At 39.1% G+C, this 17,276-nt stretch overlaps 1 protein-coding gene across 1 annotated transcript in view; it reads right to left on the bottom strand.

Annotated features, from left to right (window-relative positions):
• The window catches only part of cps1 (carbamoyl-phosphate synthase 1, mitochondrial), a 41,571-nt gene that overhangs the window by 5,991 nt on the left and 18,304 nt on the right, over window positions 1–17,276 (bottom strand). Inside the window, exons 22-32 of the mRNA XM_044019162.1 lie at window positions 15,971–16,112; window positions 15,559–15,624; window positions 15,266–15,329; window positions 14,980–15,161; window positions 11,930–12,124; window positions 10,561–10,628; window positions 8,285–8,360; window positions 6,805–6,882; window positions 4,601–4,708; window positions 4,366–4,455; window positions 4,043–4,213 (exon numbers count right to left, since the gene is read on the bottom strand). Coding sequence (XP_043875097.1) covers window positions 4,043–4,213; window positions 4,366–4,455; window positions 4,601–4,708; window positions 6,805–6,882; window positions 8,285–8,360; window positions 10,561–10,628; window positions 11,930–12,124; window positions 14,980–15,161; window positions 15,266–15,329; window positions 15,559–15,624; window positions 15,971–16,112 — 1,240 coding nt within the window. The remainder of the gene's footprint in view (window positions 1–4,042; window positions 4,214–4,365; window positions 4,456–4,600; window positions 4,709–6,804; window positions 6,883–8,284; window positions 8,361–10,560; window positions 10,629–11,929; window positions 12,125–14,979; window positions 15,162–15,265; window positions 15,330–15,558; window positions 15,625–15,970; window positions 16,113–17,276) is intronic.

The following is a 17,276-nucleotide window of genomic DNA, read 5'->3' as shown; positions in this document are numbered from 1 at the left end:
CAGTGGAATGTGAATGGGTACAAAAAAATGAGTATTTCTTGGTGATGGCGGAAAAATTGTTTAAAAGGGAGGAGGATGAGAATGTAAGAGTAACAGTGTTTCAGCCATTCTTATTTCTCCATGTAAAAACACACAACCCACATTATCCAGAAGAGGGACAGGTGGTGTGGTGCTGGATGGCTCCTGCACACACACACACACACACACACACACACACACACACACACACACACACAGACACACACACACACACACACACACACACACACACACACACACACACACACACATAAAGGCAAGAGCCACAAGGGAGGGATTCATCCTTGAAGGGGGGGCTATCTAATCAGCTGAATGTAATGTTGGCATACTAATGCAAGAGGGGACGAGGAGGAGGGAATGCACACAGGGAACTAGCATCGCTTATCAAGGCTTTGTTCAAAGAGTTGGACAAAGACAGCAGACGAAGTAGAGGGAGAGGAACTTGTAACGACGGGAAAAACAGCGAGAGAGAACTTTTGATGTCCGGCAGGAGACAAGGAAGCACAGTAAAAAAAAAAATTGTCAGAGAGAAGACAATTGTGACTCAAAGGGTGGCTCAGAGACATAAGCTTGCAGGACTCTGAGTAAATGCAAACCCAGGACAGTCAATTTAATAATCCACATGAAAAAAAAAAAAGACTTCTTCCCCACCACACCAACTGTAGAGCCGTCTCTTAATCATTACAACTATGAAACTGAAATGAAAGTGGAAATATAACAAGAAAAGAGGAGGGGGGTTAGAAAAATGGCATCACCATCACCCAGGGAGAGTTAAATGCTCTGAAAATGAGAAACAAGTCACAAGCCTTCATGAGTGGAATTTTGATAAAAAACACAGTGGTGTCGTTTACATGCTGTGTCCTCCAGTTGAAATTGGTGTGTCGCTGGAACAAAACGGATGTAACCATTGCAATAGCCAAGCGTCGCAAACCTAAAACAAATCTACAAGCACGCACACACAAACACACATTAAATCCCAATCCCACACTGGCCGCCCACTCCTTAAAGACATTCCAACTGTGAGGATCCACGACATGAACAATGTTATCTTAGGGCACCAGCAGAACTCCAGTTTAAAAGAGAGTGAATATAGTTGCTCAGAGTAGACTCTTTGGAACTGGAAGTGGAATCAGTGTGAATGTCTTCTTTTATTTGCAGCTAAATTGAAATAAACCGTTGTATTTGTCCCAACACATTTTTGAATGGCAATGCACATCACTGATATAATTCCAGATGGGTATTTTGATACAATCCATACAATGGAATAACTTGGTGAAGTGTGGGTTGGAGAACACTCAGAGAAGTGCGTGACTTAATGATAGTCAATGACTGACACAATCAGTTCCAGCAAGTTCAACAGTAATTACTGAACTAACAAACTAAAAATCCTCAAATCTCCTTACATCATTTAAATTTTTCAGATGATGACAAGTGATGCTTATGTGAATTCCAAAGAGTGAATAAACAGTATGATGGATGTTCAGCGTAGTTACTAGGTTTTTAGTACTTCCAAAGTACTGTGTATGGGCACTTGCTGGGTGGTGTCGAAGGTTTTATTGCTACGGTTACCTAAGGTTTACTGTGTGAGCATCCATACTTCACAGAAACAATGCAGGTACTTTAGTCCTAGTGGTATCAGCAGGTAGCGTAAAGTTAAACATCAGGTGCAAAGGACACCTAATAAAGTGGGACGAGTGGCAATCTGAGCGGTCTTCTGCTGCTGTAGCCCATCTTCTTCAAGGATCAAAGTGTTAAGTATTCAGAAGTGGTCTCGGCTGTAACAAGTGGTTATTTGAGATACTGCTGCCGTTCTATGATATCAAGTCAGTCTTTTCCTTTGAGCTCTGGCATTGCCGCTACTGCTTTATACTCTGCCATTCTCTGTAGACCCTAGATATGGTCATGCATGGATATCACAGTATATATCTGAAGTTCCTCAAATTCTCAAACCAATCCATCTGGCACCAACAACTATGCCACATTACTTTAATCACCTTTCTCTCACGCCCATTTGAACTTGAGCTGCTACCATGTGATCATTAACCGATTGATATTTGCATCAACGCACAATAGAACAGGTTGAACCGAGTGGTCAGTGAGAGTATATTCTTGTATTTTTTGTTCAAACTTGGCCTCCTTACTTTATAGTGTTTGTGTGTTGATGTCTGTGAGTTTTAGAGCTTGTATTTTTCTCGGGTTATTAGGCTCCCAAAAACGTGTCTGTTTCAAGAGTCACCATAATGCCCTGCATGCCATGGTCAAGGGGACATAACATCTAACAGTGGGAAGCTTTTGTGGGGTTTTTTCCCTCCAGTCATTAAGTGTGCACTGGGGACCGACACCAAATCAGCTTCCTCCACCTCAAATGTTGTTTTCATGCTCTTCTTCCTCTTAGTGTCATAAATATGACTGCAATATTGCTCCTACGAGTTTGTATATAGAGGCAGAAATTACACAATGGGGACTTGTTAGTGAAAGGAAAACAACATGGCCTCAGACAAGGGATTGTCAGAAAAAAAAAGAGACAGTAAGAGCAACAGTGAGTGAGTGAAGATGAGGAGGAATGAGACAGATAAATGAAGGTAGTCTCTCTGGGTGTACAATGAAAATAAAGGCTTGGGGAGGACATGTTGATGCTACATACTACATTACAAATATCACACTGTGTTTACAGTGGGAACTTTATGTTATGGCACAGAAATATGTCAAAACAAAAAGAATTTAGCACAACTTAATTCAGCAATTGTTATGTATTGTAGCAGCGTTTCCAGCACATTCATGCACGGCCCATATCATTAAGAGTACACGAAGCCGGTGTCATAGACTCCAAGTTAATTCCAGAAGTCTTTTAAGCCTAGCACCTGGAGTATTCAGAGCTCTGATTAATATTCTTCACCACTGTGCAGCACAGAAATTGAAAACTTTAGGCGGCAGGGAAGAGTGGGGGATTATACCTGCGTGATTGGCTCCAAACTACAGCCATTGTTACAGGAGCTCTATTGTAATTAGAGGGAGAAATTACTTTGGGAAAAATAGTTTTAGAACATCTGGCGTCACACAAACTCTCTCATAGCCAATCTAAGTAAAAGTAAGCCTCCCAGCCAGTGTGTGAAAGCACCCATTACTCCCTGCCATCATGCCTAAGTACAGGGATGGAACAGTAATTGCTATCTTTGTCATGTGATCCTATGAAACCTGCAATACCAGGTTGTGCACTAGCTATTAAGAGATCATACATGAAGTGCTCTTTACATCGGAACTAATTTCCCAACTATAAATACACCTCAGTTTGTCAAAAGTTCAGAGGCATGATTACAGACTTGTAAAGAAATGAACAAGTAACTTTTATTCAACAGGTTCCAAAGTTCTTAGAAAACTTATCACATAACGTCAACCCTTAAAGTCATCACTGTGCTTTAAAGTCTGCAGTTTAGTTAAGAAATACAAGGTCCTGTCTGACGTACACGTAAAATGATTTAAAACAGGGTATATACCTCTGTCCATAGTTCCAACTTATACACAGTATTATTAAGTGATTGCAGTTTTATTGTCAGCTCTGACAAAAATGCCACAACGAATCTAGAAACGTCTGCTTTGGTCACAGCAGAAAAATGTTAATACAAGCTTAAAAATAAATGATTCTGCCTTTCCCATTATTTGTTGGCAGGTTTGGATCAAGTACATGCAGCTAGTGCACAAGGAACACAAACCAGGTAGGTCGGAAGTTGGAGGAAGTCATTTCATAAGAGAATAGGATAATCTTTTTAGATTATTGCCAGGTGTTACAAAAATGTGCCTTTTTCTAGAGTGAAATGTCAAGATGTCCTGACTGAAAAAGGCCTATTGGAATTATTATTATTACATGGGTGTATTTACAGGACAGGCAGTGGCACAGCATGCTTGTGTGTAAGCCACAAGGTGTAAAAAGTCCTCACTTCTCACTCACTTACACACATTCAAACAGCCCCCGAGCGGTTAACAGTTAATTGATTTTTTTTCTCACCTTGATGCCCACGTAGTCTACAGGAATGATGGGTCTCTCCAGCGAGGGCAGGCTCGCCTCGTCTAAAGGCTCACCCACCATCACTTTGGTTGCCACGTTGATGAAGTCCACGCCGATTGTTTTTGATACAAAAGGGAAGGAACGCGACGCCCGCAGATTACACTCGATCACCTTCACGGACACACAGACACAAACGGGAAGATTGTCAGTGCAGACAAGACACTCCGTTTCTTACAGATAAATAAATGCGCACAAAGGCGAGTGCACATGGGTTAAGGTCAATCAAAAGACGCACACGTAGTACACGGGGAAGTATTACCTACCATGACATCATTGCCTTTAACCAAAAATTGAGTATTAAATGGTCCAGAAATTTCGAATGCTTGTGCTACTTTGCGAACAGCAGTCTTCACCTGAATGCAGTGAATAAAAAAAGCATTAACACTATACATGAGGCTGTGTGGGTAAATGAAAATGTGTTTTTTAAAACAAATACATACATATTTTCAAAAGAAAAGTGATATGGTTTGAGTCACAATAATACTGAAGGTGACATACCTTTTCTATAGCCCCCTGGCTGATAGTCTGAGTTGGCAACATTAGGGTAGCATCTCCTGAGTGTATGCCAGCATCCTCCACATGCTCCGTGATGGCATGGACAAGAACCTGGACAGACGTGCAGTAATCTTGTCACTTACGTTATTATAATTGATACAGATCGCTGCTCATAGTTGACTTGAAATCTTTGAAAGATTTTTCAGATTTAGATGATTTCCACACTGCACGCTTCTATACCATAAAATGGTGAGCTGTGCTTGAGGAGTGCAAAGAGTGTGCATTTGTAGACAGAGCGGGCAAGTAACAATGTAGGTGGCTATGCAGAGTCCAAAGAACAACTTCCAACATTTCACCCGCAGGAAAGAAGATTTGTATCACTGAGCAACTCGCTGCAATTGTGTGTGTGTCTGTAAATGAGCTGCAGTGTCATTAGTTCGTTAAAACTGCTGCTAACCACAGCATTCATTAGCACTCTTCAGATAGAGCCTGTAATTAATACGTATTATCTCTGACTTTTCCTCGCTCACACTCACACGCACACACAGAAAGAAGCCAGCCAGTAATAATGGAGCCTGTTTGGTATTCAATGAATGGACAGCTTGTTAATGTGATACTGAAGATAAAGGAGGGGCTATATTCAGGGAGAGTAGAGAGAGAAAATCTACCATACAACTGAAATTCTCACGTTCACAGTGACACCCTTGAAATGACTCCCATAGGCCAGACAATAGAAAAACAGACAGGGCATTGAGGACAAGTACCTAAGTGGCTCCATCATTTGCTTCAAGTTTCGGGGCTAACAGTTATACAGTTGAAGAAGTTTTGTAAGTTCACGGTTAGATACCTAACAATTGGAAAACTTCCACCTTGAAAGTCATGTCAACGCTCATTGTCTACAGCTTTATCCTCCGCACGAGGGTCGCGGGGCTGCTGGTGCCGATCCCAGCTGACACAGGACAAAAGGCGGGGCACAATCTGGACAGGTCACCAGTCCATCACAGGTCCAACACACACAGAGACAAACAACCAGTTACTTTCACACTGATGGACAATTTAGAGAGTCCTGCATGTTTTTTGGACTGTGTGAAGAAACTGGAGTTCCTGGTTAAAACCCACGCACACATTCGGTGAACGTGCAAACGGTCACAAACCCAGTGTCTCTTTGCTGCAAGGCAACAGCACTAGCCACTACCCCACTGTGTGATCCTGTTTGTGAAAGTTACCTTTAATGTAACTTTCAAACTAAATGAATGTGCAAATGATCAACTTCATATTCAAAACCTTTTACTTTCAATATTATTATTTTTGGTTGAAGCATGGCAATCTCACATTAAAACAGTATGCCCAAAACTGCATTAAAAGCATTGAACACAAATAAAGATTTTGTGTCTTCACATTTCATCTTCTAGGCTCAAATATATCCTTAAAAAACACAAAACTTTAGCTGAAAAATAAAAGCTATTCATTAAAAATATGGTGCCAGTATATTCATAAATAGCGGTATTTCTGTCCATTTTTCTCCAATTGTTTCTGTGTTTCCATGATTTCCATCTGCTTACAAGTTCAAATTCACACCTGGCCAATGTACTGCTGAGGACTGTGAGAAGTTGTGTCTATAAGCACAATGTGACTCATGTGAAAGAAGAGGCAGACTTACACCTTGAGAGCAGTGCAACACCTGTGAAATCTCCTCCTTGGAAACAGTCACTGTAACATTATTTACAATTCCCATTACAGAGAAAATGTGTGTGGTTTCTCTTTCCTTTTATGTGTTGTGTTAGCAGTTGGCAATTCACATTTCCGATATGTTGCTGATAGAACTGTGAACATACCAGAAGGTAAAATCTGCTTTGTTTTTTTTTTAAAAAAAGCACCCCCGGAGTGTTGCATTTTTCTGTCTACTCCACTTGCTCCGGATGCAACATTACCTTAGGTAGTACTACTGCAATAAGTTTATACTATTTATACTATTTATACTTTAAAACACTCATGGCTGGTGTGTTGCTCAGAACCCAAAGGAAGTGCAATGTGAAGTTGTCAGTCGGTACCACCAGACACATTAAATGTATTTCTGGATCGTTTTTGCAGGAAGAACATCATCATGAGTCTGGTTGCCGAAGTAATGAGCTGGTTATATCAGGAAGTACTATATGTAACTGATAAAAGCTTGTGTAAGTGGACAGAATGCATAAGTAGTGTCTCACTTTGCCAGCCTTGGCTACAGCATCCACCTCGACCTCCCTGGCACCACAGATGAACTTAGTGATGACCACTGGATGTTCCTGGAGGAAAGAAAGCATCAGATTATGATTGTGGTCTTGCAGTCTGCAAGATTTTATTAATTATGTCGGTATGTTGGTCGCTTTTCGCTGAAACATTTAGAATTTTCCACATCCCGCAGGTCACATTATTATTTATTTAGAGTTCTGGTTCTGGTGAAGAGATGTTCAAAATTATATATTTTTTCTCTCTAAATGTTCCATTTTGTTTTCCAGCTGTATGTCAGAGTTTTGCAAGAGCTTTTTCTTGCTGAAAGCATCATGATGAAAGCAGCAAGAGAAAAAAGGGCACAGTGAACTTGTGGTTCAAAAAGATAAACAATGGGCTAAAGCTACGGTACAAACTCTGTAAAGCTGAGAGGAGCTGCAGAGCTGTGTACTCATTCTCTGTAGTTTCATTTGAACAAGCGACCCTTTTCAAATTATGTTCACAATTTCATTTCAATTTGACGGTCAACAGAGTGATCAAAAGAAGGTTTTAGACTTCTCTTAGATGCATGTTGTTGGTGTGATCTGGGAACAAACTGTGTATAAACCTTCCATAATTGATCATAATTGAAACTGAATTGTTTAAGGGGGTTGTTGAAGATTAAGTCGTAGGGCAGAAATATTCACAAATGGGTGAAATGCCCTTACTTTTCCGTTTATTGGACGGTTGCTCTTAGACAACTTTCTTTCATACATTACATCACTTTTATTTCCTTCTTAGATAAATGATTGCTCACAACAGACATCGTCGTTAGTGCAATCAGTTTTGTATTGATTCTTTGACTGTTTGATTATTTTTCATGTGTCTAGAAATGTCTCCAGGTGATTACAGACTCTGTGGGTCAACAGTTAAACATATATTAGATCCTCCTCCGATGGATTCGAGTTTGTATTCCACATTATCAAACTCAATTTATCACTCATTTACTTCATGTAATAAAATATAATTTTCAAAAGAATTTGAGTGTTTTGTCAATTGTTTTTCACCCATGATTCTGACCCTGCAAGACTATATTTTACACATTATTATTTAGCTTAAACCACCATTAATAGTCATTTTTGGTGCACTAAATGTGTGATACTGTATATGCTTCTACTCCCAGATAGAGGCTCTTGGGGTGACCAGTTGTCCCCAAGCGACCTGGGTGTTCAGAGAGAAAGAGCAGGGCACGCAATAGTAGCCAACAGACATAGCAGCTGCTATTAGCAGTTAACTGAAAGCAGAGGGAGAACACAACATGAAACAGAGAGTCAGACTGTGTGTGTGTGCGTGATTTAAAGAAAGAAAACCCTTTGTTGTTAGATGCTAATTTGAATTCAAGACACTGAAAAAAGGAAGGGCCATGATGAGACCTCTGAAGGGAGTGTTCTGACAATATGTATCTCTCATTTGCAGGCATGTTAACACTGAACTCACCTGGGACACCTGAGTGGCCTCCTCCAAGAAACGTTTCATCTCCTCTTCCCCGTGCACGACGTTCATCGCTGAACCACTGGTGAGATGCGAGAGGGAGAGAAAAGAGAAGGCCATGGGGAGAGGAAGAGAGGCAGGCAAACAGGAGAACATACAAGCTTCTAATGATTGTTCAAAAACACTCATTATCTCTCTGTTGCATCACTATTACCATCGAGAACACAGTCTGGAAACAGTCAAAATAAGGCATGAGAGAGAAAGACAGAAAACGAGAGAGGGGGGAGAGCAGTTATTTAGGTCGAAAAGCACTGCGGGCTCTTGAAAACAAGTTCAGAACTTTGTCATTAAAAAACAACAGATTAAGGCTGTTTTCTTTTTTTCCTCTGGTTTGAAAACGAGAGGTTGAGAGAAACAGGACAGAGGGGTCACAGGCTCGGATCAGAGGTTTATTCCTTTGCTGTCTGTGGCTCAGAGGCAGAAATGTGTCCAACCTCCAATTACATGCTGATCCTTTATTTAAGTACTAGAATTAAAAGATGCATATTTATTTAGAGGCGGGCACATCCTCAACTCTCACTGCCCTTATCATTTTAAAGAAAATAATTAAAATGAAAACATTTATACTTAATCCAGTGTGAGAATGTAAAAATAAATAAAAAACATTTTTCTCTCCATCACTCCATATTCAGTTAATGAGGGAAGGGGATATAGCCATCCTAAACCAGACCACAACAGCACAAATACTTGTTATTAAATTCTTATATATAATAATATATACGTATATTAGAAAATAAAACAGACGTGAAATTGAACTATGATTGAACTATAAAACAAATTTAAAGTCAGTTTGTCGATGAGTATGTGTGATATTCTTAGCTCATAGTACTTCACTGCTCACAGAACTATTGTTGGATTGATCCCATACTCAACATATCAAACAATTATAATATAACAATTGGGTCAAAATAAACTCACTAACTTTTTGCATGGAAATTACTATTTTAGTCTATTTATCATATCTGACTGGACACAGCTCTGACTCACACAGATGTGGTTTCTCAAAGACAGAAAATTTCATTCTGTCACGCCAACACTGGCTTTTGCAGCAACTGGTAGACTGTTTTTGTTTGGCCTGATAATATGTGAGTCATTTCAACTATGCAGAGTTTGAAACTTGTCTAATTGTTTGTACACAGCAGTGTTAAGTTGTTGCAGCAGCAGCAGCTCTTAAGCCAAATGCTTCATAACCAAATGATATAAGAGACCTTTGTATGCAAATGTGGAGCTATAGCATGAATTTATTCATGATTATTATGATAAGCGTGTGATGATAGGTGTGTGTGTGTTTGTTAGGACCAGTAGTCTTCGTGGAGACTAAAACCTGGTTCTGAGAGCTTAAATTCTGAGGAAATGGTTAAGCTTAGGGTAAATATGTAAATTGTGGTCAATCACAAAGAAAATCTTTGAATGTGTGGCTTTGCACATTATGCACGATGCTGGGAATAACATTCAAAAACCATTATCAAGCGTGTCCAAGGTGGAGAGTAAAGATGCTTTAGAAATGGGAAGCGATTAAACGAGGAGGAGAGGGTTCAACAGTATTTAGCGGAAGTTAGTGTCAACAGAAGAAATGAAGTTGTGTTGATAACCTCCACATCACTTACAGAATGATTATATTTTTAAATGCTGTTTAATTACTTTGTTACTTGCTAAGTTTTGAATGTGACCCACAGAAAGATTCTATTTTGAGCAACATCATTATTTTGCATGTAAAATCATAAAAAAAAGTCTAAAACTTCATTTTACATTTAGTTTATTGCTAAATAAAGGGTCTCATCATGACATCTGCTGGACAGAAGTGTCACTGCATGACTGAAGAAGCACTCGGATGAGTTAATTAATCATCATAACTAAAACTGTGTTTTACACAGTTAATAGGTTTGTGAATACGCTATTAAAATATCCATTGATTTTTTTCTCTTCTTGCACACTGCACTGTTCTCTTCCCTGTGTTTTGTGCTGTTCAGATAACAGTGCAGCTGAAAAAAAAAGGAAATATACACAATATAAAGAACAAAGTTATGTATGTATATAAACTGCATTTCAAATAAAGGAAACTATACAATAACACATACATATTTCGTTAAAAATCCCTTAAATAAAAGATCATCCAGCGCCCACCCCAGCCTTATATGCCACTGTTGATATTAAGAAGCCACCTACGTGATAATATTTACTGAAAATTGCTGTAAGGGGTTAGTTTGTTGGCTGACACTCACCTGAGTACATAGGAGGGGCGGAGTAAACAGGGATAGCCCACCTGGTCGGCGAACGTAAAGGCATCTTCCTGTGAAAGGCACAACAAAAGACAACTGAATGACAATCATAGTACTTTATGACGAATAAGTCAAAAGGTTGAGGGTTTTCTTTGGAACGCCATAATCTATCCAGGGTACAAATTGTTGGGATGAAATAATAAGTCATTAAGCCAATTTGTGTATCTAATTTTTTGCTACCAGGAACAGAAGAGATGTACATTTAGCTGCCCAAACACACAGTGAGGTATAAATCATGATTTAATTGCATGAAAACACTGTAGTAATTGCAACACACACAGAAACGACAACAAATCTGTAACTCAGAATAGCGTTAGGGCTCAAAATTGTTGTAGTAATCCTTCACACATAACAAACTCTATTTATGTTCACAGTTCAACTGCACATAATTTAAAAGACTTCAAAAATGAAAGGCGCTCTTTGCCATATCAGCCAAAACAGAAGAAATCAAATGAAAAGAGTGAAAGAAATAACACAAGTGCTCTCATAGTCACCGAGTATGGCTTTAGTTTATCTCCCCATTGAGTTTGTTTGCATCACGAAGAAAACGTTGTGGAAAGAATCAAGCAGTAGTATGTCCTTTTCTTCACCATCATCATTTCTCTAGTTCCCCCTCCCACATCATTAACTACTGTTCACTTGCCAAAGTACCAACAAACAAACAAACACACACACATACACACATACACACAAGAGGCTTCCCCACGGTTCTTCTGAGTTATTCTGGCCCAATAAAAACAAACAGTTTCGTCAAGATCGGCAGGGAAATGGAAGATGTAGTAGAGTGTAGAGAGACATGGGCCCTAATCCATGTGTGTCCCAGCTGATCGCTTCTCTGTGATAACTGAATACATGAGCAGCAGTTAGGGGGAAAGGTATATTCCAGCATGGACTGCAGACATTTCACTGATCGGCTCATTCCACAGAGGGTTTCCACCAGTGCTTTGTTCTCTTCTGGCCATAAGTGACTTGAAAAGACCAAACAGAAGTAGAAAGGAGTGATGTGCCATTCCTCCAAGAATAGAAAAGTTCTAAGTTTGTTTGTCTGTGGGGAACAATGTAAGGCTGTAGGGCTGGAAAATAAGGATTATTTTATTTAATTTGAGAAGGTGTGAATATGTCAAAACCAAAACATATTTTTTTAACTATACACATTCAGAAAACAAATATATAATGATAAAAATGAAGGAAGCAATTTATATGTAAACACCAATATGATTAGCAATGGGAACTCGCAAGGAGCACATTCACCAAAACACAGCCAAATATACCATTAATGTTCCTACTATTCATTATTTATGTTTTCTCTCACCAGAGAACTAAGGGCTCTCCATGGGGCTTGAGCCACCCCGAGGTCATCTAGGACACTGGAGAAGACGGAGCGCTCCTCTGCCCGGTCAATCTGCAGGGGGCTCGTCCCAAGAATCTTCACCCCATTAGTGTGCAGCGGCACGGCCAGATTGTTGGGAATCTGGCCACCTACTGAAACGATGCTACCAGAGCAACCCTGGAGAGGAGAGGAGAGGAGAGGAGAGGAGAGAGGAGAGGAGAGGAGAGGAGAGGAGAGGAGAGGAACATGGTCCTTTTGTCACATGCCCGTCAGTCAACTCATCTCAGATGTGGTACATGTTTTGGTATCACCAGGGATGGTTTGTTATCATATTTATTCCTATATATTCAAAACACAATTAAGATTACATGAAAACATTATACATTCTAATAGTTTTCTTTTTAGTTAATTCATTTAAAACAGTGACATTAGTATTCAGACTGGTTATTCCGTGCTTAGGTGAAGCACCTGCAACAGTGATTACAACCTCAAGGGTTCTTGGGATTTATGTGGCATTTTATGTGGATTTTTTTTGGCCATTCTTCCCTGCAGATCATCTCAAACTCAATCAGGTTAAATGGGGACTGTCAGGCAATTGCCATGTTCAGGTGCCTCCAGGGATGTTCAATTAACCACATGTGGACACTCATCAAGGTGTTGAAACGACCAAACTGCTGTTCTGTTATCTATCATCATGAGTGTTGTGTATAGACTGGTAAGGGGGGATTGTATTTTAATTATTTATATAACATAAGGCTGAAACAAAAACAAAATTTGAAAACATGAGGCATCTGAATACTTATGTGAAAACAAGTGTGTATGCTCCTTTTAATAACCGAATGCAGCCCCTTTTCCTGCCTAGCTCATCCAGGGGGGATGCTGTTTCCATGGCAATGCCAGGTTGTATATCTTCATTATTCATGGTCCTGCTCTTCTGCTTCTGTCCGGGCTTTATCTTCATGCATACGAGTTAAAAAGAAAGATAGGACTACAGTTTAGACAGAGGGACTGATTGTAATTCCATCTCTCTGAGCAGACAAACAATCAGACTCGGATGCCAACACAACTTTACCTGGATTACAGTTGCTTGAGCAAAGGCAATTCCATGCCAGAAACATAAGCTGCTTTCAGACATGCAATGTCTTTGAGAGACTCTCCAGAGAATCTCTGGAGAAACTCCAGCAGAGGAACTCCACAGAATCCTCATACAGCATGTTTGTAAAATAGACAAACACTGTTTTAGTGTCTTGGTGTTATTTCATATTCAACTCAAACAATAATCCACTCTGTTAAACATTTTATCACAAATGCAAATTTCAACATAAAAGTCTCAATTACGATAGTGTTTTATGCTCATCGACAATGAAATGTGACTAAAAAAAAGGCAAACTCTACAGCTTCTGTGAATGAGATCATATTTTCAGTCATCCATATATAATGCCCCAAAAGCTTCACAGCCGTGTTAAATGACCACCTAAGAATATATTTACCCCAAAAAGTATTTAGCAAATACAGCCCAGTGAAGAATGAGAGCAAAAGAAAGGTCAGTACAAACTAAAAACAGAAAAAAAAGAAAATCATCACACCTGTAATTAGGGAGGCCCAGGCTCTTAAATGTTATATGAGCCAATTGTGCTGCATAATATATGTCCCCATTAGGACCCATTCTGTTTTCTCTGTTTCTCTTTGACAGAGAAAGGGGGATTATTTGGCTGCTTTTAATGGCTGACACTATGCTGCAGGATAAGGCAGGAAAAGCTGCAAGTGATTTTGCAGCCGGGGCTTATATGTAAATATGAATCACCAGAGAACTTCTGAATATTGTTGGTTATGTTTCATTCATGCCACTCTGAGCAGTGAATGTTTTCCCCCAGCACAGAGGATGCCATGCTCTGTGGAAGCTCTATGATAATAAGTCACAGCCAAGCTAATGTTTCATTCCTACATTTTAATAAAAAATTCATCTTCAGCTGTATAGTCACGCCAAAATCCCTGAGAGGTTAAGTTGGAGAAATTGCACGCGATTATGTGTGTGCATGTGCATCAGTCCTGGGGCAATAAATCTGCTCTGTAATATTGCGTAAATATTATTTTTTTTATTAATATTGCACTCGTGTTTCCCACCTCTGACCTGCTTGACATGATGTATTTCTTTTATTATGTGTGTAATGTGGAAATGATCCATAACACTCCGCCTATGGGAAGCTTGGAATTGATTGAAATTCAATGTCATTCAAATTCCGATCAATACCCATGAATAATCAAGTATTTATTAACATTGATAGAACCCTGTGATGGATGGATGTGCTTTAGAACAAGTTACTATACTGTGCTAAGGGTACAGTATAGTAACAGTTGTGTCTGGAGAGCATTTATAGCATGGTGATAGAATATGTTGATATGGAGGACAACAGACTGACTTATGTACAGGTTTGGTGAAGGTTTCTTTATGATAATGAAAAGCTCAACATTTATAATTTATGTTCACTCTGAAAATGGAACAACATGCTGCTGATATCTGGACTAAAACAATACTGTGTGCATTTAAATGACCTTGCGTGTTACTTATTTGTTCAGTTAGTTCATAATGATTTGGGAAATGTGGACAAAGTAAAAAGATGCGGTTGCCTTTTTACATATGAACCATTTCATTTGCATACAGAAAGCCTGTAACATGGGGATATAAAGTTTTATTAAGATGTATGCTAAACCTGCTGCTAAACCTGTATATCACATGAAATGAGGACAATAGTATCTTATGTCATTTATCTACTTTATTTTTTTAATTGTCTGGGATTCTTTTGGCGTTCATTTATTGTTAATATTATACTCATGTCATATGATTTCCTGCTGATGTATGATTTACAAGGTGTCATTTGTAAAAGATGGTGTCTTAAAATGTCAGATGACACAAACATAAAAATGAACTAACAAACCAACTTTTGTGTTGATTTAAATGATAAAACAGAATGGGTAATTAGAAATTCAAATTTCTCTTTATCAAAGGAGTGTTTGCTTGTGTGTGCGCAAACCTCTTGTTGGGTGATGTCCAGGATGCGTTCCAGGGTCAGCTCTTCAAAATAAAGGCGGTCACACTCGTCAAAGTCGGTGCTGACTGTCTCGGGGTTGTGGTTTACCACCACTGTCTTTCTACCCATCTGCCTCAGAGTCCGGATGCTTGACACTGCACACCAGTCAAACTCAACACTGCTCCCTGATGGATCAAACCACAAATCAATTTCAGTGCAGTAGAATTTCTAAATTGATAGTTCATTTGAACAGCAAGAAAACGATATGGAAGCTTGTTCTTGGACTCACCAATGTGGTAGGGTCCACAACCAAGAACCATAATGCTCTGGTCTTTAAAGTCCAGATCATGCTCCTAAGGAAGTGGATAATCAACAAAAGCCATTGTTCAAAACATACTCTTAAAGATGTCAGTAAGTCTATAATTTTTTATTATTACAATTTCTAGCAATCAGATATTTTCTCATAGCAAATAAAGTATACAAATGTAGTGATGGTTTGGACATTATACATTGCATAAACACATTATACAAGCGCCTATAAACATATCATATAACATGCATATTTTTTTGTATACATCATACCTGGCCATGATAGGTGCAATACAGGTAATTGGTCTTAGCTGGGTACTCTGCTGCCAAGGTGTCAATCTGAGAAGAAGGATCAGGGCAAATAAAGGTTAAATGAGCCATTTGTTCATTCACATGTAAAATTTATTAAGGTTATATGCCTCCAAGAAAATGGGATAAACATGTTTATGGTTTATGTTAAAGGTTTATGAAAGTCACAACTGGGAGAACATGTGTGGAAACCAATGTAAATATAGGGAGAACATGTAAACTACACATTGCAAAGCCCAAATAATCTCAAAAGACAACCTGGAGGAGTCGGGACATCAAACACGCATCACTCAAATCCTGTGTTTTTATCAACTGAGGTCACTGACTGTGTCACATCTATTTGAATCTTAGCCTTTGTCTGAAAAGTGAAGCTCACCTGTTTGACCCATGGTGTGATACCATGGTCGAGTCTCAGCTCTCTGACTGCTCTCTCACTGGATCCGAGAATCTGACCAACCTGCCGGTCTGAGAAGCCATCCTGCTTAGCCTGCAGCAGTAGGTCCTTGGGTACTGTCCCACTGTAAGAGAAGACTAAACATGATACACTGTGGTGGATTTGCGAAACCACTACAAACTTCATACTTCCTCCCCAGTTTACAATAGTTTCATTACTTATACCTCCTAAATGAACAGTTGAGATATTCAGTGAGCTTTCTTCGATTACCCTTAGACCTTTTTATCTATTTATTTTTTTGACCAATTTAGGTATGACTTCCAGGAACATTTTGCACAATTTGTACTGGAGAAACTGGTGCTCTCCCTGCTAAGGATTCACTGTTACCTTCCTTCTTTTGTGACACGATAGTCAGTCTGTCTCCTCAGCTTAAATGTTTAAGGCCTTGTATGAATCAGGCATGTTGCGTGTAAGGAACATGATGTGCACTGAGGAAGACTAAAGTCAATTTATTTTTAAGTTTCTTTGTTAGTTTTTCTGTCTGTGATATTTTCTACTCCACTGGACTAAGAATGTCAATCATGACTGGCTTCCCTATCCGTCAGAGTGTGGACAGCAGGGAACAACCCAGCTCAGAGTGATCAATAACACATCAACAAATAAGGCACCAAGGTGCCAGAGCACAAGGTTGGGAAGTGCACCATTTAAGCACTTATTAAATCAATAAAACTTAAATGCAAGCTGTGAGCTTTAACTGAAAAAAAAAAACAATTCTGTATCAAGAGGTGATTTTGAACAAGAAAACATTTATGTATTTCCAACAGTAGCCAAAAAAAATTTTTTTCAACTCCTTCATTTTAATGAAGCAGATAAAAATAAAGAGAGTATATTATAATGGTCGATGTACATGTATAGGCCAGTACTCCTGCGTCAAGTAATACGAGGACATTGTGAATTACTGTTAAAAAGCATCAGGAATGCAATTTTCACAGATGTAACTTTACAATTAATCAGTTATTTATCAAATGTTCACATTTCATATAACATAGAACCAGAGCCCTTTCATTCTGCTTTGATTTGAACAAAAATAGCTTGAGGCAGCATATTGAAGAGTACAGTAATTGGAGTGTGTCATTGAAGAGAAGCATATTTTATACATTGAATGGGTGAAAAGGTACAGCTCATGTAAAAATTCAAAAAATAAATTGCTTTCATGGTGTATTGTACTTTTGAAAAAGACCAGCTGGGTTTCGCTCAGATTTAGAAACATATGCAACACGACAGTGAG

This window comes from Solea senegalensis, linkage group LG2 (assembly GCF_019176455.1).
Source record: "Solea senegalensis isolate Sse05_10M linkage group LG2, IFAPA_SoseM_1, whole genome shotgun sequence".
In the NCBI taxonomy this organism is placed as follows: Eukaryota; Metazoa; Chordata; class Actinopteri; order Pleuronectiformes; family Soleidae; genus Solea; species Solea senegalensis.
The sequence above is the reverse complement of the archived record's forward strand: the minus strand, read 5'-3'. Positions and strand labels throughout refer to the sequence as shown.